At 43.4% G+C, this 16,060-nt stretch overlaps 1 protein-coding gene across 1 annotated transcript in view; it reads right to left on the minus strand.

Annotated features, from left to right (window-relative positions):
* LOC134395814 (uncharacterized) overlaps positions 1-16,060 on the minus strand; it is a gene marked incomplete at both ends in the record, with an annotated part of 217,491 nt that overhangs the window by 72,516 nt on the left and 128,915 nt on the right. Inside the window, 1 exon segment of the mRNA XM_063121973.1 lies at positions 6,394-7,575. Within this exon segment, the coding sequence (XP_062978043.1) occupies positions 6,394-7,575 (1,182 nt within the window).

The following is a 16,060-nucleotide window of genomic DNA, read 5'->3' on the forward strand; positions in this document are numbered from 1 at the left end:
TCTGATTTCCTCTGACATTGCTTCATGCCAGCCCTGAGCTTCTGTAGGTTCCATTTCCTGAATTTCCTCAAATGAAGTAGGTTCATAGGCTATTAGTAAAGCTCTATGAGAAACCTGTTTGCTTTGGTATTCATCTGAGTAACGAATTGGAGCTTTGCATTCCCTTTCTGATCGTCTTGGCATAGTTACAGGCATAGTTTCCTCCTCCACAGTTTCTTCCCCTTCCCTCTCTTGCTGAGATTGTTCAGGAATTTCTTCTGTTTCTACAGCTTTCTGTTCTACAGGCAAACTTACATACTGTTTTGTTTCCTGCATTTGTTCATGAAAAACTACATCTCTGCTCACAATTACACTTTTGTGATATGGAGACCACAAACGATAGCCTTTTGTTTGTGTATCATATCCCAACAGTTTACATTCCAAACCTCTTTGAGCTAGCTTTCCTGGTCTGTTTTCTTTCTGAACATGAGCAAAACATTTACTTCCAAAAACCCTTATATGTGACACTCTAGGTTTTCTTTTGTAAAACATTTCATATGGAGTTTTTTCATGTACAGAGTGGTAAAGCCTGTTTAACAAATAATTTGAGGTGGACAAAGCTTCTGCCCAGAACAGGTTAGACAATCCTGACTCTTTCAATAGAGCTCTTAACATGTTCTGCAAGGTTCTGTTTTTCCTTTCTGCAACTCCATTTTGAAATGGTGAATATGGAGCAGTAAGGTCATGTTGTATACCCTCATCACTGAGGAATTTTTTAAATTGGTTGCTGAGAAATTCACCTCCCCGGTCCGTTCTTAGATTAGCTATAGGTTCTTTAAATCTATTTTTACTCCACTTAACAAAGGCTTTAAACTTTCCAAAAGTTTCACTCTTCTGTTTTAACACATACACAAATCCAAATCTACTGTAATCATCAACAATAGACAAGAAAAATCTGTTTCCTCCTTGACTTGTCTCAAAAGGACCTGCAAGATCTGCATGAATTAATTCAAAAATTCTTTTTGTTGTTCTCTCACTATGTTTTGGAATCTTTGACTTATGACACTTGGTTTCACTGCATACATTACATTCTACATAGTTAGAACATGGTTTGATTTTCACCCCTTCACACAATTCTGGAATCTTAGAAATTGTTTTATAGTTAGCGTGACCAAACCTTTTATGAGTTAAATGGATGCACTCTTGGTGTGGTTTGCAATTGGCTATTGTTTTTGTTGTGACTTTGCTGGCTACAACTTCATTTTCTGTACAAGTATTAATCACATACAAAGATTCTTTCATTATTCCCTGCACACACACCTTGTTTCCCTGTTTTATAGTACAATTTTCTTCAGTAAAACAAACCTCATACCCCATTTCTGTTAACTGAAACACACTTAGAAGGTTTGTTTCTAATTCTGGTACATATAAAACACTTTGTAGTTCAACTCCCAGACAATCAAAATATACATTACCCACACCACAAATCTGGATTTTTGTTCCATTTGCAAGGGTAACACACTTTTGCTTTGAAGTAGAAGTTTCCAAGGTTACAAATGAAAGTTTGTCTTTTGCCATACTTATTGAAGCCCCAGAGTCCAAAAACCAAGGATTCATTGTCTCTTTGACTCTTGCTAGAAGACACTTCTTTGTTGATTCAGCTTCATTTATTTTGTTTTCTTCTCTCCACTTTGCTGTCGACTGCTTTTTCTTCTTCTTGTTGTTGCAATCCCGCCTTAAGTGTCCTGTGGAACCACAGTTAAAGCATTTCCTTGCCTTTAATGCAGCCACCACATCAGAAGATTTATGGCTTTGTTGAAATTCAGCCACAGGATGTTTAAGGCTCTGTTGTTTTGAAGCTTGTCTTCTTTCATAGGTTTCCAGTAGTTTTCCAGCTACATACTCGAGGGTTAAATTTTTCTCCTCTTGACTTTCCATCATGGTGACAACCGCGTCGTACGATGAATCAAGACTTGACAAAATCACATAAACTTGGTGTATAGTTGTAAACTCCATCCCTCGTGCCCTGAGTTGATTGAAGATTTCTCTCATGCTTTTCAAATGGTTTGACATAGACTCCCCTAGTTTCAGCTTCATTCCATACAGCTTCCGGGTTAGAATTATTTTACTGCCCGCTGTTTCTCTTTGATATACAGCTTGTAGCGCATTCCAGCACTCTTTTGATGTATTCAAAAACTGAATGAAGGAAATTTGAGAGTCTTCCACAGCTAATGCAATAACTGCCATTGCTTTTGCATCGTCCTTAAACCATTTAGCATTCTGTGGATCTGCTCTATCTGGTGGATCCTCTGTGACTACATACCACAGTTCAGCCTGAATCAGATACATTTGCATTTTGTAAGACCATAATGCATAGTTAGAGTCATTCAGCTTTTCCAACAATTGATGCAAACCAGACATATTAGCTCCTGCCATTTCCTCTGCTTTAGGAATTTGTATCTCACCGTCCTCCTGCTCAGAGTCCTCCTCAGAGTCAGCCGACTGAGATTTTTCCTCACTTTGCAGCACTGGCTTCAGCTTGATGTCTTCCTTCATCAACAGTTTTCTGTTTTAGCAGACTCCTGGTTCTGGTTCTGATACTGCACCGTTCCCACCAAGTTCTGGTTCTTCTAGTTATGCTGACGTAGCTTTCCTGGGCCCATAACCTTTGTTGGGTTATTGTGCCAGAACTTTTCTCTTTCTGGAACTCTGTTTGTGCTCAGAAACAAACACACATCACGCAGGTCTTACACAGCAGAGCTGGTTTATTTCCTTCAGGCTTCTGTGCAGTTCAATTCAGATCAGTTCAGATCAGCACACTGAGGCATACACAGAGAGCAGTGACCATAGAGCAGTGATCAGTAAGCAGTGATCAGTAAGCAGTGATCAGTTCCATTTTACACAAGTGAGAAACTATATACACATCTTACACAATTCTTATCTACATTACATACAGCTGTGATGAGGCTAACTTAGAATCTTGGCAAGGTTCCCAGAACAGCCTCTATCTCAAGGTAATTGCCCACAGATAGACTTTCTCTGTTTAACCCTGAGATAGCCATACACACACAATTTTAATGACTAAGCAAGTATTTCTTTTCATATACTTAACAATAAACGTGGATGTGGACTTTTCTCTCGTTATCGATGTGAGTTTTGCCATCTCCGCCAACTCCAACATCTTCAATATCCATTCATTTTTTTGAATTCAAGAGTGTGTTTGTATCCAGAATGCTTTGGCTTTTTTACAAGTCCACCAAAGATGATAAAAGTTTCCTCCTTCTCCTAATTTCCAACAGTTTCCCAAGGGACTCATACATTTCAGCCAACTTTACAGGAGACATATACCATCTGTACATCATATTAAAAAATTCTCTTTAAGTCTTGAACATAATGTAAATTTCAAACCTTTCCACCCCATATTCTCCCACTGTTCCATTGAAATGTTGTATCCAAAGTTTTGAGCCCATTTTATCATAGTCTTTTACCTGCTCATCCTCCGTCTCGTACTTTAATAAAAGTTTATGTATCTTTGAGATAACATGTTCATCATTTGGACATAACGTCATTTCAAATTCAGATTTTGATTGCTCAAACCCACCATTCTTTTGTCTATTTTAAACCTTTCCATGACTTGTGCACAAGGAAACCTAATTTGTACATGCCAAAACAGTTATGACCATCTTTCAGCAGTTCCTCCCTTGATTTTAACTGAGATTCATCTTGTGACATTTGTAATACATCTTTATATGTCAACCATTTAGGCATATTTATCAATTCCCTTCTATGAATACCCCCCCGGGCCGATACCCAAAGTGGTATTTTATGACTGAACCTTGGTTTCCGTTAACCTTGGCTTTATCGTACCACAAATAGCCATGCCATCCAAATCTCAATTCGTGTCCTTCCAGTTCCAACAGTCTCCTATTTTTCATCAACACCCAATCTTTCATCCACATTAAACAGCAGTCCAAGAAATACACTTTGAGGTCCGGTAGGCCCAGCCCTCCTCTTTCTTTCGCATCCTGCAATATTTTTATTTTAACTCTTGGGTTTTTTGATTGCTGTATAAACATAGATCTCTCTCTCTCTCTCTCTGTCACTGCTCAAATGGTAAATCCAATGTTACAATGGGTATTGTTTGAAACAAAAATATTCTAGGCAAAACATTCATTTTAATTGTTGCAATTCTCCAAAAGTGACAGTTGAACCTTTTCCCATCTTGCAAAACCTTTAACTTCATTCCAAACCTTAACATAATTATTATGAAATAACATAAAATTCATGTTTGTCAAGAATAGTTCCCAAATAAGCTTGGCCACAGCATAAAGAACTTGATCAGGAGGGCTTTAAACTGAATCTTATGGGGCTGGGACATGTAAACTTGAAGGCAACAGTAGAAGAAGGCCCATGCATCCTAACGCAGAGAACAGCTCCAATAGTGCCCCAAAATATTGTCCAAAACAATATAGGAACAAAGACAGACTATAAAGCACATAGTCTTCAATGCCTATATGCTAATGCCCAGAGTGTGGGAAACAAACAGAATGAACTTGAACTTTTATTACATGAAGGCAAATACGAAATGATAGGTATAACTGAAACTTGGTGGGATGACTCCCATGACTGGAATATAGCAATTGAAGAATGTAACTCGTTCAAAAAGAGCAGATGAAATCGAAAGGAAGGCGGAGTTGCACTATATGTTAAAAATACCTATCCCTGCACAGAAACACAGGCGGATCAGACTGGGAGCCCCATCGAGAGCATCAGGGTTAAAAGAAATGTGGTGAGGACTAAAAAGAAAATTATAATTGGAGTCTACTACTGATCACCCAATCAAGGAGAAGACGAGGACTAAACTTTTGAGAAACAAATTGCCAGTGTTTCAAGGAAGTGTGATGTAGTAGTGATGGGGGACTTCAGTTACCCTGATATCTTTTGGGAAACAAATACTGCCAAAAGTGTGGGTGATCACTTCCTCCTACAGAAAGTGGAGGAAGGAACTAGAGGATCAGCAATCCTTGACTTGATATTGATCAGTAGGGATGACTTAGTGGATAAAGTAGCAGTTACGGGAACTCTGGGGGAAAGCGACCACCTCGTACTTGAATTCTTGGTTATAAAGGAGACAAAAGCTGAGTGTAGCTGTACACATACTCTGGATTTTAGGAAAGCTGATTTTCATAAGCTCAGAACTATGATAAGCAAGGTCCCATGGCAAGTGACCCTAATGAGAAAAGGAGTCCAAGATGGGTGGGAGTATTTTTAAAAAGAAATTTTAACAGCACAATTACAAACCATTCCAACAAGGAAAAAAAGTTAGAAGACAACAGAAGAAACCAATGTGGCTCCACAAAAAGCTTAGAGATGATCTGAAAACAAAAAAGGGATACATACAGGAAGTGGAAAGAAGGCCAGGCTACAAAAGAAGAGTACAGACAGGTGGCACAGAAGTGCCGAAATGGCGTCAGGAAGGCTAAAGCTGACAATGAGCTGAGATTAGCGAGGGATGCTAAAAGCAATAAAAAGGCTTTCTTCAGATACATGAAAAGTAAAACACACAGGAAAGAAATGGTGGTTCAACTGCTTGACGAGGATGGGTAATTGATAACAGATGACAAAGAAAAGCCTGAAGTGCTGAATTCCTACTTTGGCTCAGTCTTTTCCCAAAAGCGGGTCTATGACCCCTCTGGAGAAAGTGAAGCACAAGTTCAGGGGGAAGGATTGCAATCTGAGATTGATAAACACATGGTCAATGAACACCTAATTTCCTTGAATGAGATCAAATCTCCAGGGCCTGATGAACTGCATCCTAGAGTAATGAAGGAGCTAGCGGAAGAACTCTCAGAACCGCTGTCTATTATCTTTGCGAAATCATGGAAGACGGGTGAGGGGCCGTATGTCTGGAGGAGGGTAACGTTGTCCCTTCTTCAAACAGGGCAAAAAGGAGGAACCTGGGAAAAGACAGGCCAGTCAGTCTGACATCCATCCCTGGGAAAATTCTGGAGCAGATTCTAAAGAAGTTAATCTGTAAGCACCCTGAAAACAATGCAATAATTACTAGAAGCCAACAGGGATTTGTCAAGAACAGTTGGATAACCTCCCTTGTGAACTGTGGGAATGCTGTGGATGTCATATATCTTGACTTCAGCAAAGCTTTTGACAAAGTGCCCCAGGATATTACGATAAACAAAAGAGCTAAAAGTGGGCTAGATGGAACAACTATTAGATGGATACATAGTTGGCCACAGACTCAGACTCAAAGAATGCTTATCAACAGTACCTTCTCAATCTGAGGGGAGGTAAGGAGTGGGGTACCGCAGGGATCAGTCCTGGGCCCAGTGCTCTTCAACATTTTTATTAAATGTTGAAGAAGGTGCAGGGAACGCTTATCAAGTTTGCAGATGACACAAAATTCTTTGATGCAGCTTAAGGCTGCTGCTCTGAGCAAAGCTCTTCTCGCACTCAAAGCATTTATAGGGCTTCTCCCCAGTGTGAATTGTTTGATGCCGCTTAAGGCTGCTGCTTTCAGAAAAGCTCTTCCCGCACTCAAAGCATTCATGGGGCTTCTCCCCAGTGTGAGTTCTTTTATGCTGCTTAAGTTTGCTGCTTTCAGAAAAGCTCTTCCCGCACTCTAAGCATTTGTAGGGCTTCTCCCCAGTGTGAATTGTGTGATGCCGCTTAAGGCTGGTGCTCTGAGCAAAGCTCTTCCCGCACTCTAAGCATTTATAGGGCTTCTCCCCAGTGTGAATTGTTTGATGCCGCTTAAGGCTGATGCTGTCAGCAAAGCTCTTCCCGCATTCTAAGCATTTATAGGGCTTCTCCCCAGTGTGAATTCTTTGATGCCGCTTAAGTTTGCTGCTGTCAGCAAAGCTCTTCCCGCACTCAAAGCATTTATAGGGCTTCTCCCCAGTGTGAGTTCTTTTATGCTGCTTAAGTTTGCTGCTGTCAGCAAAGCTCTTCCCGCACTCAAAGCATTTATAGGGCTCCTCCCCAGTGTGAATTCTTTGATGCTGCTTAAGGCTGCTGCTTTTAGAAAAGCTCTTCCCGCACTCTAAGCATTTATAGGGCTTCTCCCCAGTGTGAATTATTTGATGCCACTTAAGGCTGGTGCTCTGAGCAAAGCTCTTCCCGCACTCTAAGCATTTATAGGGCTTCTCCCCAGTGTGAATTCTTTGATGCAGCATAAGTGTTTCTCTGCGAGCAAAGCTCTTCCCGCACTCAAAGCATTTATAGGGCTTCTCCCCAGTGTGATTTCTTTGATGCTGCTTAAGTTGTGTCCTCTGAGCAAAGGTCTTCCCACACTCTAAGCATTTATAGGGCTTCTCCCCAGTGTGAATTCTTTGATGCAGTATTAGTGTGTCTCTGCGAGCAAAGCTCTTCCCGCACTCAAAGCATTTATAGGGCTTCTCCCCAGTGTGAATTACTTGATGCTGCTTAAGCTGTGTCCTCTGAGCAAAGGTCTTCCCACATTCTAAGCATTTACAGGACTTCTCCCCAGTGTGAATTCTATGATGCAGCTTAAGCTGTGTCCTCTGAGCAAAGCTCTTCCCACACTCAAAGCATTTATAGGGCTTCTCCCCAGTGTGAATTCTTTTATGCAAGTTAAGTTGTGAGTGGAAAGTGAATTGTTTTTCACACACTAGGCATTGAAAGTTAGAATGAATCTTCTGAGTTTTACTCTGTTTCTTCCTTTTACGAATGTTCTTTTTATTTGGTGCTTCTAGTATTGGAGTTTCACAGACGTATGATCCTTCCAAAGAAATAGATTCATTTTCCCTCTTCTCTTCAGTTTCAGTTTTCCTTCTCTGGTGTAGGCCATTTTTCTTGCTCTCCCTGTGATCACCTGCAAGTATAAACACAGAAATCATCTTGAAATCTTGGAACAAAACAAATGGTTGCTGATTTGATTCACAGGATAAAAAAAAAAATCGTTGGTGAGGCAGATCCTTCCAAACACATTAAATATCCCGACGATCAATAGAACTGAGAACTAGACTGCCATACAATGCTTTCATCTATATGGAGTAACTCAAATAAAGTAGTTGGGAGAATAAATGAACAACATAAAATACTGTAAAAATAAAATACACTTAAAATCTGCCATTGTCTCCTAGCTGATCATTTAACTGGGAACAGGAAAGTGGGAATTCAACCCTAATGGTTATTTTCAATGGCTAGTTAAATCTTAAAATGAAAAGCAAGCTTTCCAGAGCTGTCTTCTGAAAAGGCTTAACTCTCCTCTCCTCCATGGAGACCATTAAGATAATATCTGTAACATCTTCAATATGATGCAGATGCAATTATAGCAGCAAAGTCAGATGGATTGGCAGCCATCTCTGCCACAGAGCAAGTCCATCAATGGGCTTTGCTCAACGTTTTGTCAGGTCTTCGGAGTCAATGACATTTGTATTCTGCACTGATACAAAGAAAGAAGAGCTGAAATTCCACCTTCCAGGATCTGGCAAAGAGGCAGAGAGGGAGCCTTACCCAGAGGAATCCCATTCCTTACCCAGAGAGGCCAGGATCCCACGATTCTCCGCCATGACTTCTTTGTGCAGAGTCCTCTGGCCTGGATCCAGCAGAGCCCACTCCTCCTCCGAGAAATGCACGGCCACCTCCTCAAAGGTCACCAGACCCTGAAAGAAGAAGAAGAAATGATGTTCTCTTTAAGCATTATGTAGCAATCCATGAAGACAAGGATGGTGAGGTCCTCTTTCTGAATGCCAAAGCACTGCGAGTGACATTCAAGGCCTTCCTAGCAGCCATCTTCCTTGATGGGCTTTCGGAAGCAGGCTAAAAAATTTTTGTTCAAGCAGGCCTTTGGAGAATAATCCAGCCCTCCATCTTTGTTAATGTCTTATAATTTTGTTGTGTATTTTTAATTGTTTATGGTTTTGTTTCCCTCCCCCCCCCATGTATATTTTAAACTTTGTAAGGCCGCCTTGAGGCCCAGTATTGGCAAAAGGCGGGATACAAATAAATATAATAATAATAATAAGAGCAAAGGCTAAAGGGGCAGGTTCTTCCAGGACCAAAGAAATGCGCAGGAGACGGAGGCCCCCAGGACTCCCCTACCTGCCCAGGCTGTGCAGAAACCGCTTCCACTCCACCACCAAGCCAACGAGGCCCAGAAGGAGCCCCCAGGATCAGTTCACTCCCCCTGCAGGTTGTTTTGCTCCCTGTGAGGAAGGTAAAGAAGGTGGGAAGGTGAGTTCACATTCTTAACTATTCCCATTTTCATTGTTTATTTTCATTGTTTTTTTATTTATTGCATTTGTTTACCATACCATAGCCGAAGCACTTAAAAACAATATCCAAATATTTAAAACTGCGAAAACATACAATATACACATACATATAAAACTACTATAACAAGTTTTAAAACTATGACCCTATAAAAACAGACCCAGGCTAATTAATTACATATTACTAATTACGAAATCTCTTCATTGGCTTCCAATTCACTCCAGAATCCAATATAAACTTCTCCTGCTGACCTTCAAAGCTCTTCACGGTCTAGCTCCTGCCTATCTCTCCTCTCTCATCTCACACTATCGCCCCGCTCGTGCTCTCCGCTCCTCTGATGCCATGCTTCTCGCCTGCCCAAGGACCTCCACTTCCCTTACTCGGCTTCGTCCTTTTTCTTCTGCTGCCCCTTACGCCTGGAACGCTCTTCCAGAACACTTGAGAACTACAAACTCAATCACTGCTTTTAAAACTCAGCTAAAAACTTTTCTTTTCCCTATAGCCTTCAAATATTGAATTTGTTCTGACTCTATACTGTTAGCTTCACCCTACCCGGTGCCTGTTTACACTTCCCTGTGCCTGTTTGCATTCTCCTTCCCTCTTTATTGTTTACTACAACTTATTAGACTGTAAGCCTATGCGGCAGGGTCTTGCTATGTACTGTGTTATCTGTACAGCACCATGTACATCGATGGTGCTATATAAATAAATAACAACAACAACAAAAAATTACATATTGCTTGACCTGGCACTGAAAAGATAACAATGTCGGTGCCATGTGAACCAAATTGGGGAGATTGTTCCACAGTTGGGAGGGCCACCACAGAGAAGGCCTCTCCTTTGTTGTCGTCCTCTGATCTTCCCTCTGAGTAGGTGCCTGGAGGAGGACCTTAGTTGGTGAGTGTGTAAGACCGGGCCAGAGTGGGTCTGATACCCTCGAACCACATTACTAAACAACATTTCCTTTTTGAGTATCTCCCCCAGCAAAATCAGGCTCAAGGGGAACATTAAGACAGCTCATGCACTTCAGGCATAATTGAGGGAGGGAGACCATGGGGAAAGACGTCCACTAATCCTTACCCAGTGAGGAGGGTCCTCCGTCCCCCTCCTGCAAGATCCACCTGTCCAGCGGCCTCTGTGTGATGCCCGGTGGAGCCTTCTCTGCCTCAGGGAAATCTGTGGGTGCTCTGGCCAAAATCCCCTCGACCTGAAGCAGGAGGGAGGATTCCAGGCAGAGAAGAGCGATTAGAGAAGGAAAGAAACGGCTCAGGTCAAGGTCAAGGGCAGCGTTTCCCAATCGCTTTGCCCTTCAGGTCTCATTCTAAAGTTGATCTACCATCCAAGCCACACAGCACAGGAACTTGTGTCTTTGTCAGGGGGCTGAGAGTTCAACCCTGATATCCAGCATTTTCCACTGTAAACATGGGAGCTTTGGTGTCTACAAATGCTATTCCTGTTCTTTTGGGAGGACTCTCACACTGACACTCTGATCCCCTCCTTCCCCAGAACTTCACAAACCCATTCATTTCTCCTGTGATCATAAGAACGTAAGAAGAGCACAAGCAGGACATGAGTGCAACAGCAACCTCCTGCCCACGTTCCCCAGAAACCGGTGTACATATAATCATAGAGTTGGAAGGAACCTACAAGGCCAGAGTCCAACCCCCTGCTCAATGCAGGAATCCACCCTAAAGTATACCTGAAAGGTGGTTGTCCAGCTGCCTCTTGAAGGCCTCTAGTGTGGGAGAGCCCACCACCTCCCTAGGTCACTGATTCCTTTGTCATACTGCTCTAACAGTCAGGAAGTTTTTCCTGATGTCCTGCTGGAATTTGGCTTCCTTTAACTTGAGCCCGTTATTCCGTGTCCTGCACTCTGGGAGGATTGAGAAGAGATCCAGGCCCTTCACTGTGTGACAACCTTTTTAATATTTTAAGAGTGCTATCTTGTCTCCTCCCAATCTTCTCTTCTCCAGGCTAAACATGCCCAATTCTTTCAATCTCTCCTCATAGAGCTTTGTCTCCAGACCCGTGATCATCCTCATGGCCCACCTTTGAACACGCTCCAGCTTGTCTGCATCCTTCTTGAAGTGTGGTGTCCAGAACTGGACCCAATACTCAAGATGTGGTGTAACCAGTGCTGAATAGAGGAGAACCAGTTCTTCACACAATTTGGAAGCTATACCTCTATTAATGCATCCCAGAATACTATTTGCTTTTTTTGCAGCCACATCACACTGTTGGCTCATATTCAGCTTGCGATCTACAACAATTCCAAGATCCTTCTCCTTTGTAGTATTGCTGAGCCAAGTATCCCCCATCTTGTAACTGTGCCTTTGGTTTCTATTTCCTGGGTGTAGAACTTGGCATTTATCCCTATTCAATTTCATCCTGTTGTTTTGAGCCCAGCACTCCAGCCTATCAAGATCACTTTGAAGTTTGTTTCTGTCTTCCAGGGTATTAGCTATCCCAGCCAATTTGGTGTCATCTGTAAATTCGATAAGCGTTCCCTGCACCTCCTCAACTAATTGAGGAGTAAGTAATCTCTGAAATTTGCTCCTGATTAGGCTGCTTTTCAAATCCTAAAACGTGTAGCAACCATACTCACGGACTGTATGCTCCCTTCAAGGGGACTGAGTGGACTGATATGATGCTTAAAACATCGTTAAGACAAACCTAATAATACTTGCTGCATAAGAATGAAAATATGTATCAAAATAATGTCAAGAAATGACAGAAAAGGAATACAATAGAACTGTACTTTAAAATAGAAGAACAGGATTACAACCAAGGCATCCATTTACACTCTTCGTTGAGTCCTTGTGGTTGTAATGTCCTTAAGGTGAAAATCCAGAATATTTCCCTCCTTCATAGTTGATGTTCTACTCTTGTCCCATATCCTCCAATCCTTTCAATAATCCAGAATCTCAGGTCTTTGTCATCATGTCCCATATCAAGAAAATGCTTGACCAGAGGTGCCTGAATTCTTTTGGAGCGAATGCAGCTTTTGCGATTTATGCCATCAAGCGTCCATGTAATTTATTGTACATTGGTAAGACCACAAGAACCATCAGAACCCGCATCTGTGAGCACAAAAGCTGCATTCGCTCCAAAAGTGTAAGTTTTCTTAAACTTACTTTGTTTACAGGAGGGAGGATCCCAGACAGAGAAGGGGGAGGTGGGAAGGAAAGAAATGGGTCAGGTCAAGGCAAGGGCAGCATTTCCCAATCACTTTACCTTTCAGGTCTCTTTCTAAAGTTGATCTACTATCCAAGACACAGAGCCATGTGTCTTTGTCAGGGGGCTGAGAGTTCAACCGTGGCATAAGCAAAGCGCTTGAACACCCTCCAAAAACCAGCCAGGAGGAAAGACAGAACCTCCCAGACATTCCCTGATATCCAGCATCTTCCGCTGTAAAAACAGCAGTTTGGTGTCTACGAATGCTCTTCCTGTCCTGTTGGGAGGAGACTCTGCCACTGGCTGAAGAAGGATCCCCTCCTTCCCCAGAACTTCATAAACCCATTCAGTTTTCCTGTGATCATAAGAACATGAAAAAAGCCATTCTGGATCAGAACAAGGGTCCATCTCCTCCAGGATTCTCTCCCCACAGTGGTCCATCAGCTGTTGTCCATGAACTCACAAGCAGGACATGAATGTCACAGCACCCTCCAGCCCATGTTCCCCAGCAACTGGTGTACATAGACACACTGCTCAGGATACTGGAGGTAGGATATAGCCATTCATAGCCTTCTCCTCCAAAAAATTGTCTAACCCGTTTAAACAGTCAAAATTCATGGCCATCCCTGCATCCTCTGGTAGGGAATTGCATATTTTAACAACGGCCTGCTCTACACATGACTATACTTGCAGGTGTCATTGGAAATTGGGGCATCTCTTCCTTAGAGGACATGTAAAATAAAGATGAGGGAAGTATTAAGAACACAGTCCCTGTTAGTCATCAGGATGAAATGCTCTCACCTGCTCTTGGTCCTCTGCTTGGCTCAGGAGGAAGCCTTCTGCCAGGGCCACCGCCTGGGAAGTGGTCTCCGCTCCACACTCTCTGACCCAGCTCTCCACCTCCGGGGACAGGACAGCCAGGAACGGCTCCAGGACCACCAGGTCCAGCATCTCAGCTTTCGTGTTCCTTTCTGGCTTCAGCCACTGGCGGCAAAGGAGGTGGAGTCGGCTGCAAACCTCTCGGGGCCCTTCAGCCTCCTGGTAGCGGAAGTCCCTGAAGGGCTGAAGCTCCACGTCTGAGCAGGTGTTGCTCCCAGGCTGGTCCTCCTGCACTCTTCCTTCCCAGGGCTCTGCACTGCTCCCTCCCTGGATGTTTCCTGCCTCAGGGCCAGCAAAGCTTTGCTCTTTCATCTTCATTCTCTTCTGCTCCCACCAGGACTCGAAACAGTCTCCTTCCTTGGCTGCCAATTTTTCCTTTGAGGCAGGGACTGTGCTGCGCTGTAGGAATTAAACGGAGAGTGTGAAGGTTCCCAACTTCCCTCCTTGCCCAAACCTGGTAACGGAGCCAGATGGCTGCTTGGCTGATCATTCTGCTGAAGGATGGCTGAACAACCGCCCCCCCCCTCCAGCAACAAGGCCCATGTGCCTTCCCCAATAATTTGCTTCCTGTAAACACCAGCCTGGCAAGGTAGGCCACAGGCCCAAACTTCAGTGCTGATATTTCAAGGGGGTGTCGAGGAACCCTGGAAAGGCGCGTCTCCTCTAAGTGGGATCGCTGAGTGGTGCTCAAAGACTCGAAGACACGTTTCTCTCTTTCGAGAAAGTTTATTACAAGCAGCGCTTAGCACTGCAAGGCGGAAGCCCTCAGAGGACCCAAGGAACTGCCCGCTATTTTCAGGAAAGCCTTAACCTCCTTATAGGGTCACTCCCCTTCGAAACAAGGCAGAACCGCTCCATGGAATACGTCAATCATAAAACAGTAACAGGTAAGCCTCTCAGCCAGTTGTAAGCAAGGATTTTACGCATGTGCAGAGTGCAATCTTTTCAAGGACAGAAAAACAAGACGTCAATGATTACTGAGAAACTTGTGCCCGTCTGTTCATTTCATGGTTAGCTGTTTCTAAAGCAAGCCACGACACCCTCTAACGGTCCTAGGAGGCACACAATCTTGTGAAACTAGTGTTTCAATACCCTTCACAAGACTTCGTCTCACGGTTGCAGCCTTAATACATTTTCCAGTTACTGCGGAAGCGTAGATACTTTGATTTCTAGAGAAGAGGCCCAAAGCAATTATATTCGCACAGGGTGGGCTCAGGGGAAGCCCACATAGCTATTTGCTTGAATTCTTCGACAGGGTGCAGCTGAGAAGAACAGGCCCCCCTCCTTGTTCGTAAGAGCCAGCACCTGTCTCAAAGGGGGCTCCGCGACCCCCGTCCCAAAGGAACCAGATTTGTGGTTGTAAATGAAGTTCTGACTTTGCCCCAACGGGAGAGAGAGAGAGAGAGTGTGTAACCAGAGCTGAATTAATGCCATTAAAAGTTAATAATGTGTGAACGTTTATTTTAAAAGTTAAGCTAGAAAACACTGAATACTTTTTCAGCTTTTTAAACACATGAAATATGCCACTAAGGAAGCCTTAAGAGATGAATGGTTTAGGGTGACCCTATGAAAACGAGGACAGGGCTCCTGTATCTTTAACAGTTGTACCGTTAGATCAATGTTCTTTCACCCAGGGACGAAATCCAAACAGCCCCTAAGCACAACTCCACACTTTCTGCGACAGAGGGTTCAAAAGCGCTTTATTGATTAGTAATCAAGGTCTGGTCTCTTCAAAGGGAGCAATCAGACAAAGACATTGGGAATTCAGCACAGCATTTGAAGCCTGCAAGGGGCAGGGCCCTGTTGCAGCATAAACCAATCAGAACATAACACTGGAGCATAGCTAATTTTGCTAAACAGTTCTCTCTGTTCTGTAAACAATACCTTTGGCCTTACAGTAAGTTACAGAAAGTTAACTTTGACCCAGGAGCACTGGAGCCGAAGCGCTTGTTTATGTTAGATAAGACAGATGCGAGGATGCACTCAAGGAGATATTCTCGCATACATGACATTTTGCCTGCTGTATAATGGCTACTTTACAGCTTCCTTTAGAAAATGGAGGCACCTATGCTAACAGTACTGCAGTACGACAATGGAACCAGTGACCAAGGGAGGTTGTGGGCTCTCCCACCCTAGAGGCCTTCAAGAGACAGATGGACAACCACCAGTCAGGGATGCTTTAGGGTGGATTCCTGCATTGAGCAGGGGGTTAGACTTGATGGCCTTTTAGGCCCCTTCCAACTCTATCTTTAACAGTTGTGTTGAAAAGGCATTTTCAGTGGCTACCATTTGCATACATGGATCACTTGGTGAAATTCCCTTTTCTATGCCCTCTCTGCTCCCAGCACTTGAACCCCAAAATTGCAACAGAGTAACATCGATTTCTCCCCACTCTCAGGATGTCAATATCGGGCTCACTTGATACATCAAAGAGGGACGTCCTAAAACCAACAGCAGGCTCCCTTCTTAATCAACAAAAGTGCCCCAGGTTTTATTTCGAAGGCCTCGTGACCAAAGTGACTTGTTAATTTTACTTATTCACTAGGTTTGAAACAGGGTGGGGAAACAAAACCAAAAATGCAATGCAAACAGGACACCAGGGCAGCCTTTTGCCTGCAGGGGGGACATTCCTCCTCCCCACCTGTCACCTTTCCTCTTGGGTCCCCCCCAGACAGCCCCCCTTTCTCCAGCCTTCCCTTCCGCGATCCCCTAGTTATGGGGAGGGAAGGAGGTGCAAGGTGTGGGGGGGTCTCTTGGAGGGGCCCCAAGTGCGTCA

The sequence above is a fragment of the Elgaria multicarinata genome, chromosome 3 (genome assembly GCF_023053635.1).
Source record: "Elgaria multicarinata webbii isolate HBS135686 ecotype San Diego chromosome 3, rElgMul1.1.pri, whole genome shotgun sequence".
In the NCBI taxonomy this organism is placed as follows: domain Eukaryota; kingdom Metazoa; phylum Chordata; class Lepidosauria; order Squamata; family Anguidae; genus Elgaria; species Elgaria multicarinata.